Here is a 16828-nt window from a genome sequence, read left to right on the forward strand (position 1 = left end):
TGTAATTTGTAAAATGATGCTGTAGTGGATACCTTGCTACAACACTATTAAAAATCTTTCCTTTTTGTGAGATGAGGTTTGTAGAATAGTGAGATTCTTTTGTATGTTGAATCTTGGTCTGTTCCTGATGGTGGGAATGCTGGAGTGATGTATCTCACTGTGAGCTGGTACTTGGCTATTTGCATAACACGGCAGTTCTGTATATTCTTTTGGCTAACTGTAAATATAAATGTTTCATAATAGCTTAGTTGAATTTTTGAGGTACAGCTGTTTGTGTGAGATTAGAAAAAAGTTTATTTCTAAGAACTTGTAAAAAAAAAAAAAAGTATTTTCAATAAAATTCCCTACCTCACCTCTATTGTGCAGAAATGATCCCATTTTCCTATGTTTAATTTTTCCAACTTCGTTAGTAAACGCTAAGATCCTCTTTCAGTTATTGTCAAAACTTTGCTAGTTTTCATCAAATCACTCAAATAATGGAATGATGAAAAGTCTGAAGTCTTACTGGTTTCCTTTATTTCCATTACATTGATCAGGTATTTGGTACCTGAAAAGCAAATTCTAGGCAGTTTGTGCCATCTTAAGCTGCCCCCTCTCTCTACCTTGGGGGCAGAGCCTGTGCACGGTGGTGACAGTGTGTAGTGCCTGGCCAGGTGTGATGGTGGAGGGGGTTTTATTATTTTTCTTTCTAGCAGTGAGGGGTGGGTGACAGTGCTACACCAAGCATCTAAGACCTTAGTGGGAAGGGTTCCCAATCCTTGTTTTGCAGGGAAGGTGACTGGACAAATACTTTGTTTGCTTTCTTTACTTTGATGTAAATGCCCATAAACATAATCAGTTCTAAAAATTAACATCTTGAGCCTTGGAAGTTATGCCAGACTGAAAGGTATTTAACTCCTTACATCTTAAAGAGAGAATTAGTGCCAGGAGTCTTCTCTGCCCTTGCTACTGGATGTGACTGTTTCTCTGGGTTCTGAAGTGGATATAGCAAATCCAAACCCAATTTTTAACCTTAAAACTTGCAGTGCTTGGGTTTGATTCCCCTATATTCCTGCCCTTGCAACAGCAACATTGGTGTTGCCATAGTTCAGATTGTGTTCTTTGATAACACCTTTAAAATTTCTGAGCTGTCCCATGGTGCAGGTCCCTGTGGGAAGGGAAAAGTAGGGGAGAAAAGGCACTGGAGTGTGTGTCCTGGAAGCCCTTCCTTGGGAAAACTCTGGGTCTTTGCCTGTGTACAAGAACCAGAGGTTTGATAGGAGTGGTGTAGAAGTGGCAATGGTTCCTGCCGAGCTTTGTGGAAAAGCACTAATTTTGAACCCAAATAATCTCAAGAGACCATGGGTTTTCTGGAACCGGAGGCTGCCTCCTTGGAAAGAGAGGTAGATATGTGTGTGTTTTTAGATGCAAATGTTTACAGCCTATTGCTGGTGGTAGTTCCAAGACCAGTGTAACATAGCTGGGTTGGCCTGCCTGTGGCCCTTCCCTTCTGAGATGTGAGCCATGACTCACCTTACCATGTGAAAGAAACACAGGCTACCCCTACAACCATACCAGGACAGGGCTGTGCGTTCAGCTTCTGAGATTTAAGCTCCAAATCTTGAGGAAACCTGCAGTCACAGCAGGAGCTTGGCAGCCTGCATGCACTGTAATGGGTTCTTACTGGTTTCAGAAAGGAAGGCTGTAGTCTTTAAACCAGCAAGGCTTGCCCTGCTCCTACACTGTAAATAATGAAGCAAGTGTGACCCTGCTCTCTGAGTCACTCAGAGTCTCATGAAAAAAGCAGTTTTCAGGATTTCACACCCTCTCCCCTTGTTACATTGGATACCTGTAATCAGGCATCTGGATAATCTCTGATCTCCCCAACTAAGAAGTATGTGAAGTTAGACTTGTTTCTAGACTGCTCCACCAGACTGGCTCAGCCAAGTGACCCAAGGCTCCCCAGACTAACACAAGGCTTGGTTTAGCTGGGCTGGGCCCTGGGCTGGGCTGCAGGCACAGCTCTGATTAAGCTGAAATACCTTTATTGCAAGTGCTGGCCTTAAACTGCCACCTCGTTCTTGAAGTCTGGTTGAACAAAAGCAAAAATGTGCTTTCACATTTTGATTAAAAACTCAGGTTCAACTTTTACAAACCTCTAATGACTACTTTCAGTGTAATTAACTGGATTAAACATGACAAATTGCAAATAACTGGTAACCTTAATATTGGAGAACTCTAACAGGAGATGTTAGTTTTGCTTATAAGATGTGCATAAGAAGGGAGGTGTGTAATGCTGACCTTTCTTTAATTAATTATATATTCTAGAGCATTCCCATTCTTTCCCTGCTTATGACTCTCATCTCAGTTTCATTTCATGCTAAATAAACCCTCATATTTACTTTGCAGCTTTGTTGAAGACTCTACCTTAATCTGGGAAGAATTAGTACACATCATGGAATTATGTACATCCCACTTGAGCTCACATGCCAGGGCTCCTGCCTTTATTCTGCAAGGTACTTTAACATGAAGATACTTTAACATGATGTTGCCATGGATGTCTGGCATGAGCACCAACTGGTATTCCTCAAAAAAAGGACTGTTAACTGCTTGAACTTTGAATATTACTGTGATGTTAGGATTTCTCTTATTATGGCATAATGTTCTGTCATTGTTATGTGACATTATACCTACAGAAACTATTAATAAAGGATTTTGCTAGAAGTACAGATTTCTCTTTGCTTTTATAAAGTTTAGACTTAACTCTGAAGTCAGGCTATGGGAATAAAATAAAGTTTGAAAGCTATTTAAGTAACTGTTTAGTACTCTGAGGAAAGCTGGTTTTATATAAAACTTAGAACTTCCTTCTTTCCTGTTTGTAAAACACTGATGTTCATGTTACTGCTGGCACTGAAGTCAGTGTCTTGAACTCTTGAGAGCTCAGCTCTGAACAGTTGTAGGGCTGAGTTTTACTGCCTCTCTTCCTGGAGCGTGGGTGCTCACAAAGGCTAAATGTTTACCCCATTCTGAGAGAAAGAAGCCTTATCAGAAAAAGGACATGCTAAATACTAATACCTGGGGCTTTTTGCTTTGTCTTATTAATACTTAATAATGCTTTTTAGATTTTATTTCACTTTGTGCAGTTAGTAGTAGCTAGTTCTACTCAGTCTAACAATGACTTCTGCAGTGCAGAGGGGCACTGTTCCATATCACCCAATCACAGCTAGAGCTCACTCAAGTGATCTGAGAAACACTTCAGGTTTTCAATGAGTATCAGCACCCCATGGGGACAGTAAGGAAGACGGAGCCAGACAGGACAAGGGACAATAGGACAACTTCACCTATAAGACAGTCTTCAAACATAAAATCACTTTTACCATGAGGCAGGTTAAAGACTGGAGCATGTTGCCTGGAGTGGCTGTGGAGTCTCCATCCATAGTAACACTCAAAGCCAGTGGTACAACGGCCTGAGCAACCTGCTTCAGTCAGCTCTGCTCTGAGCAGTGGGGCTGGACCAGAGCATCTCCAGAGGCTCTGGTCCAGCCCCAACCTTCTGAAAGTGTCCCTAAAATGCACTGTTCCATTTAAAAGAGGCAGTCCCATGGTTTAGATTCGTTATGTCTTGTAATTATCACCACGGTATCTTGCAGAGATACAGGGCCTCAGGAACACAGGACTCATCTATGCATGTAAAAAATTTATTCACCAGCTAAAAACTGAAGTGCCCATCCAGCTAAATAAAAGAGCCCACCTGACTGAATAAAAGCTTCAGTACATTTTATGTTAGTAGATGGTCTGAGGTTCCTGTGGGATCATCACATTCATTACTCATCACTCATCTCCAAGTTGGAGTTACCTGCAGAGCTCTCTGCCCATAGCTTGTTTTCCATAGGATTTTACAGACATTCCAGCTTACCTGGCCTGTTGCATGCCAGTGGTGGTGACTTTATTTTCCCTTTAAGACTCTCCAAATACAACACAACGTGGCCTTGTGCTCCCAGTGAAGGAGTGCCCACTCCAGTGAGCACAGGCATTGCAGAACAGGGACTCTTTAATCATTGCTGCCTAATAACAGACTCCTTGCACACAACTGCTCTCCAGTGTTTCTGCTGTCACCTTAAAGTCCAGTTCCTTCTGGTCTGTTTTTTCACAAGTGAAAATCTTTTCCATGGAAAATGTATACTCATATGGCAAGAATTTTGAAAAATTCACTGTCTTCCTTTCACAAAGGGATGGTCCAGCAACTGCAGAGCAGAAGGCCGTTCGTGCTGATCTCTGCATTGAAGGTTTCACAGATCAGTACATAAAACAAATATCTATGTCTGTGATGTAATTGCAAAATCTAATTGCAAAATTAGCCTTTCATTATTATCATTTGTCCATTCACTACTAATTTTTGGGGTTTTTTGGCAAAGCTGATCAAAAGGAAGGGAGGCTTGAAGGGAAAAGACTGTTGGAATTTATGAATTATAAAACTGAAATATTTTATTATTAAAGAAACCATTACTTATTCTCCTAAATTCCTTGCAAATCTTTGAATAATTCTGCTAATTTGGCTATTTCAGGTGCACCAAAAATGTATTTAAGAAGGGTGGTAATTATCTGTTCAAGCGTCTGTCAATCAGGTTGTTCTGTCACCTCCAGACAATGTCATGCGTTTTAAGGAGCCCATGGCTTTGTTTAAAACAAAACAAAACCCACAAAAATCATTCTTATAATGGATGTATGCTAGTGGTTTGGGGTTTTATAGGGAGAACTTCATGTTTCTAATAAGTATTATGTTTCAATGTATTATGTCCTGTATATCCTGGCAGTGATAATAGATTTTTCCACTGCAGAAGACAAGAACTAAGTGAAAGCTCTTCCATTTAGAATACTGTCCTTAACACTTGTCTGACATAGGCCAAACTCAAACAATACTGGAACAGCAAAGTACAGCAAAGAAATTTATCAAACATTATGTTCAAAACTCAATGGTACCATGTTTCTGCATGAAAATTACAGTGAAAGTAAATTATGAGCATAAGGCCTACAAAAAGAGAATCTGTGAGGGCTTTTTTATAGCTTTATAGAGAATAAAGCTCTTTTATATATACTTTTATCTCAAGGCTTTCCTGAAGTGCTGAAAAGCCTATGCATTTACAATAAAGTCATATGGACCATAAGCTAAGCTCCCATGGACCATCTCTAGAATACAGACTACCAGCATTTTTCCTTTCATTCTCCAGTTCAAAGCCTCCATGCCTGGTTAAGCAGGCGTGCACAAACTCCACTGCAGCACTGGAGAAGCGCTCGGGCAGGGCAGGCATCAGCCCCCTGTGGGCCCCGATGTAGAACATGGGTGCCACCCTGTCCATGGAAGCCAGTGGTGGTTTGCCTGTTGCCATCTCAAACACTCCAGATGTCTGATTTCCTGCCATAGCCAGACTCATTTATTACCTCTGGAGCCCTCCAGTAGGGAGTGCCATGCACAGCTCGCTGCGGGTGCCACTGAGGCGCCTGGCACAGCCAAAGTCAATCAGCTTTATCACCCCGTTGGGCATGAGCATCACGTTATTGCCTTTGAGGTCGCTGTGGACCACACAGTTGTCATGTAAATATGCAACCCCTTGTAGAATTTGCTTGGTGTATTTACACAGGACAACTTCTGGGAACGGACCGAAGCGATTCAGAATACTGGAAACGGAGCCACTAGGAACAAACTCCACGAAAATGCTTAAAATGTTATCTCCCAGGCAAGTTCCTAAATAAGTTACAATATTGACATGCTTCAATGTCTTCAAAAGATCAACTTCCTCATGGAACTTCTGATACTCCTTTTCTGTAGTGAGTTGATCTGATGTATCCAAAACCACCTGTTTTACAGCTATTAACTGCCCCTGGCTTGTCAGACCACAGTACACCTACGGTGAAACCAGCACTTATTAAGCAAGACACAAGATAAAACTTGAGTATTTACTTATTTTAAATAGTATCCTTGTGTTTGTCATGTTTCATGTCTCACTGTATAATGCAAACTATTTAACCATTTGTTAAGACAACAGTGATTTTTTAGATAAGGTGTAGCTCAATGACAACCAGCACATCTCTTAACACATTCAGACATTAACTTACCGTGCCATAGGCTCCCTTTCCAAGGACTTCTCCTCTTGTCCACATAAAAGGATATTTGTTAGCTAAACTGCTTCCTGGTAATTTAGTAGATTCATCAAACTTTAGAAGGCCACTTTCTTCATTTGAAGCCAAAAAGGCTTTATTGTAACTCTGCTGGAAAGACGATGGTCAGAGTAGGGAGAAAGTGGAGAGGAAAAGACAGACTTCATTTGGACCTTACATCTTCTCCTCGGTCTCCATTGAGATGCAGTTTCAGAGGAGCTCCGAGGAAATGGCGTTTTGGGGAGAGCAGAGTGGCTGGAACAGAGGAACAGGAGCAGTGTCCTGGAGCAAGCCCTTGTGTCTCAGAGAGCGGGATGGGCTCGGTCCTAACGCACCTGGTGACTCCCAGAGCGGGGGATGGAAATGCAGCCCTGGTCCGAAAGAAACCGTGCCCGGGCAGGCGGGCTGGGACTGGGAGCTGGCGGGGGGAGCTCGCTGTTAAAGGCGATCTTTGGGCTGTAAAGGTGAGCCTTTGTCTCTGTGCCGGAGCAGCCGGCCGTAGCGGCCTTTGTGCTGCTGTCTCGTGATTTTCTTCAACTTTGATGAAACTGTCCTTTTTCTTCAACTTTCCTTCAAATTGTAGAGGGGAGCGCGTTTTGGCAGGTGCGCGTGCGCAGATCCTTGCGCGTGCGCAGATGGGTGGGGGTGCGGCGCTGAGTGCGCATGCGCGGGCAGGGGAGCCGCATCACCGGTGATCCCTCCGCGGGCAGGACCGCATCACAAATAGTCCCTGCTGGCGGATCACTCCGCGTGGAGCCGCATCACCGATAATCCCTCCGCGGGCAGGACCGCATCACAAATAGTCCCTCCTGGCGGATCACTCCGCCCGCACATGCGCATGAGCGCCGACCCCTCCGCGGGCGGGCCGCATCACCGCTGATCCCTCTGCTCTGAACGGTATCGTGATGTTGGCTTTTTGCATGTTCCATCATCGTTAGGAATGGATTGTGATGTTGGTTTTTTTCATGTTCCTTAATGTTAGAAAAGCTTTGCCGAGGTTCTGTAATGTAATGCTGTGGAATGTCTGTAGTTCGGGTGACAGTTTGGGAAGGACGTGGGGGGGGGGGGTCTTCACATTCCTGGAAAAGGAGTGGACTATAACATCTAAGCCTGGTGATACCAGGGTAACTCTTAAGAGGGAACTGGCGGTTAATGCGCTGAGAAAACCCAAATGATCCAAGAGCGCCACTTCTCTGGAGTAATTTTTCCTGACATGACTTTGCCTTATAGATTTTTATATATATATATATTTTCCTGGTCATTGATACAGCTGCTATAGTAGGTAAAATTGTATAAATATTTTCAAGTATACATCACAACAGTGCATAACCAGAAGATTACAGCATGGCATCTTCTTCCATAGACACCAGGACAGAAGGGGCACTTAAAAGAGCAGGATGTAATCTTTTTTTTGGTCTCATAGGTACAGTTTGCTAAGCTGAAGGGTGAATAAGGCTATCATCATGCTCTAACTAACACATGTAACACAGGTCTGATGAAAATAACAGGGCCATGACTTCCCAGGAAGAAGAGACTGCTTCAGAAAGATGGCAATAATTACCCCTTCTTGCCATGGATCTCCCTTGGGAAAGTGAGAATGGAGCTGTAATTGGCACCTGTGTCTGCAGAAGCACAAGGGAGTGTATCAATACATAGTGAAAGAAATTTCCTTATAGATTTGTAATTTAAATAGACACAGAGCTAACAGGACCAAGGAGAAGCAGTTCTGGTAGAGAAACACCTTAATATGTGAAGGCATTTAGCTGACTTGGGGGTCAAAATGTGAGCCTTCTGAGCTCCAAGTTTTGATTAAGCATTAATTAAACAGGATAAGTCTGATAAACCAATACTTGTAGTTCATACCTATAAAAGTATCTGGTTGCACTCAGAGATTCAAAATAATTGCCCCTTTTAGATAGACAGGGACTAATTGTAGTGTCTTTTCATATCCCCTAGCTGTCCAGATCTCCAGCTCTTGCCTTACCCGAAACCTTTTTATACAAACTCTTCAATTAAAATAGCCTATTCCCTTTATTCACTACAATTTCTCAATTTATATAAGCTTTGGCAGCTATTCTTGTCATGCCTTAGTACCTTCTGGCTTGCAGCCTCTAACACAGATATATTTAACAGAACACTGGAAGAATCAGTGGGCAGCTGGCCCAAGGGAAAGAGACTTGATAAATCTCTTTAATAAGCACGTATTTCCCATCTTTCATCCAAACTTGTGTGAAGCATAACTCAAAGGCAAGTTACAAGAAGAAATTACTTTTACCTTCTCTAGAGCACTATTTATTATTGCTCCATCTCCATTCCTCGTATTTCCCTCTTCTTCACTCTGTGTGTTTTGCATTTTAGAACACGTATGTTTTGGTCCTGAAGAGTTGATGTCTTTTTCTTCAAGCATTAGCAATTCTTTGGCCAGACAACAAAGCAACTCATCAGAACCATCCCTAGTATCTGACCAGGAGAAAATGTTTTGACTTGTCTGGAAACTGGGGCTTTTGGCACTTTTTGTCCAAATCACTGAAGATTGAGTCAATTCATATACCAAACCACTGTTTAGAGGTGTGTTTGCCCAACTGTGATCTAGTATTTTTATGGGGGATTGGCATTCCAGTCTATCTGAAAAGGGCAATTCACATTTATTGACAGACTTGGAGTCCTGGTCTGATTCCAGGCATTTGCCACCATCCATATCCCCCCTGCACTGGTGCACACAGATGTTCTGCTCTGCTGTTACCAGACTGCCACTTGGAGCAACACATCCTCTGCAGTCTTTTATCACTGAACTGAAGGAGATCATGGCTGCAGGCAGCAGCTCTCTGATGGCTGGATTTATCCTGGCTGTCTAACGACTGCTCTGAAGAAACTTCTTTAATAGTTGATAGGTTTGAACTTAAAAAAATTTCATTTTGCTTAGTTGACTGCGAAAGCTCTTCTAAAAATGTGAGCTGATGATCCGTGTCTCCATGAAACAATGCTGTGCTACTCAAGGCATTTGTTTGAAAATCCAAGCCAGAAGTTGTTACGTTATCTCGCTCTGTGTTGCTGTCACTCAACTTGGTCCTTCTGTCCTTTGTGATTAAGCCTTTCTGCTTTTGTTTAGTGCCAGGTATGGTCTTCTTTGGCTTGGAATGTGTTTTCTTTTGTGTGTTTCTGACTCTGCTGCTCTCTCCCCCTTTACTGCAGGCAGATCTACAGGTGCATCTCCCTGATGGAGCAGAATAAACACCTTTATAAAACCTGCCCTCGTGTTGAGCAAGGTCACGCATGCGGGAATGGACAGGAGTTCCAAACATTTCGTAAATACCTGGGCCTTGGTCATCTGAATTTATTATTTTGAACATGTCAGTGTATTTCAGATCTACAAAATCTGAAGCAGAGGGTGCACGTGGCAGACAAAGTGGAGTAACATGTTTCTTTAAGACAGCTGAATTTTTGCAACTGCAGGAGCAACTTTGCTTTTTAATTTTCTGAGCACTCTGAGCAACATGGCCTTTGTCTCCTTGAGTGGTTTTTTTATGACACTTCATGGAAGTCTCAGCTTTCACTTTTGTCTGTTCCAAAGATGGAAAAATCTGACTCTTGGCATTATATTTTGTGGTAGCCTCATCAGAAGCAATTAAGTCTTCAGATACTTTAACCTTGTTATTAATTTTAGATTTTGATGAATATTTATTCCTATTCATCTTTATTTTATTTTTGTCATTTTCTTTGTGAGCAAGAACATTGAGGCTCTGAGTAACATGAGGAGGCAGGGTACAGACGCCACCCTTTTTTGTGGCAGGTTGTTCAGCAGTGTGTGGTTCCCTGGCTGGCTCTTGTTCAGAAACTGTAACATGAACAACAGCTACAAGCTTGTTTTGGTCTTCTGAAGTTGCTTCTGACATTGCTTCTTTTTCTTTTTCAGATTCAGAGATACAGACTTGATTTTCTGACTGTTTTCCAGAGGGATCTTTAACTTCTACTCTGGGAATTACTGAATTATCTTCTAAACCTTGGTAGGCCTTTATCCCTTCATTTTTACAGGAAGAATCTAAATCAAGATTGTAAAGCACAAAGTTGGCACTCTCAGCATCTTCATGTGGTTTATAATCCAGTATCCTCTCTGTAGCATTTCCTTCTTCCAGACCAGTGCTACAGCAATTCTCTGCTCTGTTTTGTTTTTTGCCAGCTCTTGAGGCATCACTGTTGCTTGACGCTGTAAATGTTGTCTGAGCTGTAAATATGCCACAGTTCACCAGAGCATTCCTTGAGCTCAACTGGGGATGACTCTCATCACAGAACCTGGCTTGGGTCAGAAGATCGATGTTCTCACAAATCACTGACCACCAGAATTTCACCAGGTCCTTATTCTCAGTGTGGATTGCTACATCAGCTTCCCTCCATTTTAAATGGCTTTGGATTTCTTCCTTCTTCTTGTTGGGGTACTTACCACAGTTGGTCATGCTAAAGTAGTACAGGTCTTTCACTGGCATGAATGTATCAGAAATTGTGGCCGTGATCAATTCTGATGACTTTTCAGTGTGCCTTTTTAATAGGTTGTCTAACTGATACTGATAAAATTTAGTAACTGGTTTTACAGGCTGAGGAATAGAGTTCATAATATTTAAAATATTTCTGATGTTGCTGCTTTCATTGACAATATCATCCTCTAGAGGAGCGAGATGAATTGTTCTTACAGGCTGACATGTCAGTGGTGGCAAATGAAACTGTAATTTCCATAAAAAAACATTAATAATGTGCTACACCACAGATACAGGTAAAATCTAATCAATAAGAACCAAGTAGACTAAGAAAAAAAATAGAAAACTATTATTCTTTTATATATTCCTATATTAAATCTATTATGAAGTGTAATGTCAAACTCCTGAGAAAATACATGATTTTTCTCACATTAATTACATTAATTTTCTCACATCCAGAACTATTTCTAAGTATTTCATAGTACAGAAAGTGGGGCCTTTTGCTTTAAGGCACAAGTCATTCTCCATGATTTAAAAACAGTAAGTTTTGTCCACATATACAAATCCTCTTGTCAGTTATTAACTCTGTCTTATGGCACTTCACGTGTTTGCTACAGGAATTCAAAGTCAGTGCCTTCATGTGCTGGAGATTCTCATTCACAATGCACACTCTCCCTGAATGATAGCACCACTCTAATGCTGGCATTTAAAGTCTTTTTATGTAACCCTCAATGTGTGCTGACACCATTAATTATATTCCCAATGGAACTAGAACTCATGTAAGCAATTTTTCAAAAGGAAAACTAGACCATTATAACAAAATGCTACTGCATCCCTGGAGAAAACAATTCTAACAAATTATTTATAGACTTTAGGATACATTATATTAAATCTAAACATATAGATCCATAAACCATGTTAAATGGCCACAGATTTAGCTCAGTTTTAGGTACATTGGAAGACAGCACAGTCTGCACTCGAGTTTCAGTGAAGTGAAATGGATAAAACCAAAGGCAGCTGACACAGAAGTCTGTTGGGTCAGGGATGTGTTTTATTATTCCTCCCTTCTTCCTTCTCTTCCCATCACATTAGTTGAAAGGTACCACGTACATTTGAAGGAGTACAGATCAGAGAAAACTGAATACTTTGTTTTGACTATTCAGATGAACAGTGAGAATAATTTTCTGACAAAAGTATTTCTGTTCTTTATTTTACAGGAAATGAATATTTTTATGCAAATGAATGCAATAGAAATAGAATTGCAATAGAAATAATCACACAGTCTGAGTGCTCATTTGCATGTCTATATTCAACATCAGTTTGCAACCTGCAGGAAATTTTTGTTTGCATTCCAAGGGCAAATTGAGGTTTGAACATGCCAGGAAAAGCAATGTGTTGGTTTAAAATTCACAGTTCTGAAGGCTTTGTCTAGCCTCCATGGCATTAATATGAATGCTCAGTTTATCCCAAAGGATACACCTCCAGAAACCACCAGAGCCCAAGACATGAAATGAAGCTGTATAAAACCACACTGAGGTCAGCTAAATTATTTTTCTTAAATATTTTCCTCCATTTGAAATGTTTTTTTCCATAACCCTTTTTGTAATCCTTTGTCAGAACTCGTGCTCCTACTTCTGTACTTCATTTTTTTCCTGTATTCTGTGATGTGGTCACTAAAGTTTACATCTGATTCAATGAGTTGAGTCTTTTGTACAAAATGCTATTAATTAAAATACACAAAGGCCAAATTCTCTTTTTTCTAAATACAGTATATTTGAAATGCTGTGAAGCATTGAGATGTAAAATTGTGAGCTTGTTTCAAAGTACAAAAGTTTTGTCTAATCCTATTTACACTTTACACAAAATCTCGTGTCAAATATGTTTAATCCTAAGAGATTATTTTTTATTTGATAACACAGTAAATTTCATCAATCATCTAATATCAAAACTATTTTAGAATTCAGCATCAATTTTAAATTACCATTTAAAAGAAGTGTTGGGGTTTTTGGCAAAACTAGACATCTAATTTGTTTAACATATAGGATGCACATTTTAATTAACTTATATATTTCTATTTTAAAGGGTTTTATACATTTTTGAACTTTTCTCTCCAAAAATCCCTGATGTAACATCTTACTGGCAAATTGTAGATATACATCTGAAGATTTGCTGACACACAAATAAATGTAAAATGTGAAATAAATGTAAAAATACTTCACATTCTTTAAAAAAACCCACCTGAGACTAAGCAAACTACCTCCACCACTTCTGTATTTCTATTTTTAAGAGTTTGAAAGGATATAATACTTTTGTCAGTGATCATTTTATACATAATGTCCTCTTACCTCAGATCTCTCGTTCCTGGTTTTTAGCATTGTTACATTTAACCCTTAAAAATCAAAACAAATGAAATATTAATTTGATGTTCTTAAACAGACTACAATTCACATTTATAAATCAATTTCAAATTGTAGTGTTCAGGGGATCGAGGATCTGTCTGTGGTTGCAGGACTGTACTATAGGTCTGCAGAGCAGAAAAAAGTTGTAGGTTGAAATTTAATTATGATACTGAACTTCACAATTCCATTTTCTATAGAAAATTATAAAATACTGTCATTGTAAAATATTTTGACACTGATAATCTAAAGAAATACTTTTCAATTGTAGATGTTTGCTAACCACAGTATTGCCAGTATGAGGGAGAAAGTGCAAGAGATATCATCACTCCAGGAACAGAGAATTACACTCCACATTTGTGGGCTCAGTTTCATAACACAGAGTACCAGGAATGGTTTGTCATTGCTTCTCTTATCTCTTTCATTCTGCCAACACACACACAAACATATAATTAAAAAAGAGGATTGGCATGGCTGAAGTCTCTGTGAAGAAGGCAAAAGACATAAAGGCAACTTTAAAGGAAAAGGACTTCTAAGACTTTGCCCTCTAATATGATAACCAATATATAACTTTATATAAAATTTGTGACTTGGCTTTTATTATCTGGAAGGTATCTAACTCCATAAATGATGTTGAAATGTTAGACTCTGGGCATGAGGTCTGTAGCAGAAAGCTGAAGTCAAAGACACATCCCATGTTCTCTTTCTTTGAGAAGAAAGGTAAAGAAGTGTGATGTCTCCTGGGTAATGCTATCTGATTTTTACTTGGAAAACATGCCACTTGTTGGTCTGGCCATGCCCTGGATGTTGATGCTATTTGGCTAAAAGGCAAAACAAGAAAACCCAAAATACAGAGCAAAAATAACTGGAAGGAGCCAGTGCAAACAATCATATGACTGGTGAATAATGTGACCAAGAGGTTTGTAAGATCCCAGAATGCCAAAGTATCTTTCCTTTATTTATCTGTGAAGTTGTGACTCCCTCACCCTCCCTGGAAATATCTGACTTCAGTGCAGAGATTGACTACACGTGAGAACAAATGACAAAAAACGTTAACCAAGCAACAACAGGAATGGGAAAACAAATCGTTCACCTTCCCCTTTTTGACAAGAATTGATTGCTTCCAGTGTGTAGTTTTAATGAATCATCAGGAGAGTGTGTCAGAAGAATTCTGAAGATCCGATGTGCCTTTGATACTTACAGAATAAGCTATGGCCTGCCTGAAAAAACAGAGGCTGTGTGGACAAGCCTCAGATTTCTGCCACCTGTTTTCTGAAGAATGAAAAACATGGAAAAAGATAAATACTGTGACAGAAAAGAGGTACAAAAGTACAGTCTAAGTCAATCTTAAAGGTGTATGCAAGATAATTGTCTGGGTTTAATAAGTCAAATAACCATATACCATATTTTTTTTTATTGTACCAAATAATTTATTCACCTAATGAAGTATCCTGCTGCCAGCAATGGCCAATAATTGACATTGGGAAGAGATAAACACTGCACAACACATAGAGCTGTATGTATTGTCTAGAACATATTGTCTAAGGAAATATTTTTCTTATTCAGACCACTACCTTCTTTGTTCCCATTTGTGCATACCCAAGTGCAAATTAAATACTGATACTTCTTGTACTTGCTGTTTTTCCTAGCGCTTTGTTTGACTGATGAATTTCTCCCATTATATTGTCTGCATTCTGAAAAGCAACAACACTTCCACAACCTGCAGCAATACATCAATATTTGCATAAAAGCAGTTTAATTCACTGACCAGGAACACATTGCAACTGCAGTTATTTTGCAGCATTAAAATATTATTATAAAGAAGTACCGGGAATAACTATCAGAAAAAGAAACACGAGCAAGTTACACTTGACAAATTTTTAAAATTTATTGAATTCTTTTTATTTCTTTGGTAAGTTTATTAATTCAATGCACTATAAAAACAAAGAATATCTAAAAAAAAAAATCTCAGGGGAAGAGAAATAGAAGACAAATATTGACAGAAGCAGAGCATTTAAAAATATGAAACCAAAACAAATCTCAGGCCTTTACAAAGGTGGAAAGTAACTCTGAATTCGATTTCGTATTTTGTTATGGTTGCTAGGTTTTGACAAATAGCCAGATTTCAAGTTGTTACTGTAGTTTTTCCAGCTTCAGATCTGCATTTTACGCTTTAAACACATAAGTTTTGGGTTAGACTACCTTTTTTGTTTCTCCTCTTATTTTGTTGGTTGTCAGACATATTTTCCTTAAAAGTATTAAGGCCCAGAAACCTGAAAAGAATATTTTGTTAGTTGATTTCCAATTCATGTATACAACACGTTAATTTATGTTTCATTATTTAAGAGACAAAAGTAAGATAAAAACATTTTTGAAGTACTTAAAATTATTAAAAGTACTGTGATTTAGCATCTAATGCCCTTTCCTGTGAATGCACAGAACCAAAGAGTTCAGAACGTTTTTAGAGCTAAAACCACAACATATGCTATGTTGAATTTGACTTGAAAGGGTTTTACTCTTAATTAGAAGATTGTAATGTATCTTTCCCATGACTAATCAGCAATAACTGTGGGAAAGGAGCTGGCTGTCACCCTCCTGGTCAATACAGCTGTATGTGGGTAATGCTGACCCTTGTTTACAGTCAGTCCTGTTCTCGGCTGTGGTGAGTGTGCTGGGAGCTGCTTCATAATTATAAAAACATTAACCCTCTTTTCCAAGATTAAACTCCAACTCTAGCAATACCGTAAGATGACAGTGGCATAAAAAACACAGAACAATTCCAAAGTGCAGACTCATAAAGAAGAAACATGAGAGGGTTAAGTCAAAGGATTGCGAGTTTTGAAATTCCAGAAAGCTAATTCTTGAAAAAAAATTAATCCCAGTTAATAATTTTGATCTATTTGGGTGTCCTCCTGAAAAACATAGTGAACTTCAATTTTTCAAGTGACAAGAATACAAATTAAGACAGTGGAATTAGCTATAGAAGTAGCTAGAGCAGCCAGCACTCTCGATGTCTCATGCTAAAGGCCAGATAATCCATTACAATGTTCATCCCATTAGGTTCGCCTGTTAAGAGTCAGATGGTGAACTTCTACAAACTTTCCATTTTTTTTTGGATACACAAAAAACCCCTTCAAAATAATAACAGGGGCTGCTCTGTAAAAAGGCATAAATAAATCTTAACCTGGTTCTTCAGCAGCAAAGAGTGAAAGAGGCACAGCAACCCAAAGGGAAGTTACAGAGCATTTTCTGCTCGCAGCTACCTTCCTTTGCTGGGCAGCGAGGAATTCGACAGCAATTACACACACTTTGATTTTATTTTCGGCTGTTTCCCAGAGTGCGGAGCACACTGAAGTCATTCCAGAGGCAGTCGCCTCTGCAGGCAGCTCCGGGTACGCGGGGCTGTTGAGTTTACACCATGTCGCCCAGGTAACTCCCTCACCCCGGGGGGAATTCGGTTTGCAGGAGTTTAATTCAAAGAGCAGCAGTGACCTTTGAAAGCAAACACAGCCGAGCTAAACGGCAGCACTTTAAACTCCAATCACAAATTCTCTCAGCACACAAACCAAACCCTATTTCTATCTTCTGTTTGCCTCCATTTATACTTTTAGTAGCTAATATGTTCCACGTCATTTTAACTTCGTACTCAGTTCCCTCATTTCAACGCTCTCACGAATATTTGTAATCTCCTTTCTAGCCGCAGATTTTAAGGCTATTTCCTCTTCTTTTTTAAGTAATAGAGCGTGCTAAGGGACGAGACGGGATAAAGAGGTAGAGTGGGGCTCAAGCTGAGTTAAAAGGGTGTTTAAGGGAGCTGCTTTGCTGGAT

At 39.7% G+C, this 16828-nt stretch overlaps 2 protein-coding genes across 7 annotated transcripts in view; one reads left to right on the forward strand and one right to left on the reverse strand.

Annotated features, from left to right (window-relative positions):
* CCNT2 (cyclin T2) overlaps positions 1 to 2703 on the forward strand; it is a 26207-nt gene extending 23504 nt beyond the window's left edge. For 5 of the 6 annotated variants that reach the window (XM_048309193.1, XM_048309197.1, XM_048309196.1 and 2 more), the window contains one exon: positions 1 to 2703. This exon is cut by the window's left edge and continues 4192 nt beyond it. The gene's annotated coding sequence lies outside the window, so the exon portion shown is untranslated. The other variant, XM_048309194.1, reaches the window with a different exon arrangement.
* Positions 1 to 16633, reverse strand: part of MAP3K19 (mitogen-activated protein kinase kinase kinase 19) — a 25773-nt gene extending 9140 nt beyond the window's left edge. The window contains 12 exon segments of the mRNA XM_048310233.1: positions 3896 to 4254; positions 5224 to 5376; positions 5378 to 5450; positions 5453 to 5882; positions 6094 to 6243; positions 8411 to 8917; positions 8919 to 10850; positions 12950 to 12993; positions 13259 to 13278; positions 13591 to 13813; positions 14625 to 14720; positions 16567 to 16633. Of these exon segments, the coding sequence (XP_048166190.1) occupies positions 4188 to 4254; positions 5224 to 5376; positions 5378 to 5450; positions 5453 to 5882; positions 6094 to 6243; positions 8411 to 8917; positions 8919 to 10850; positions 12950 to 12993; positions 13259 to 13278; positions 13591 to 13813; positions 14625 to 14720; positions 16567 to 16633 (3762 nt within the window). The 3' untranslated portion in view covers positions 3896 to 4187.
* Positions 16634 to 16828: the final 195 nt, after the last annotated feature.

The sequence above is a fragment of the Corvus hawaiiensis genome, chromosome 7 (assembly GCF_020740725.1).
Source record: "Corvus hawaiiensis isolate bCorHaw1 chromosome 7, bCorHaw1.pri.cur, whole genome shotgun sequence".
In the NCBI taxonomy this organism is placed as follows: domain Eukaryota; kingdom Metazoa; phylum Chordata; class Aves; order Passeriformes; family Corvidae; genus Corvus; species Corvus hawaiiensis.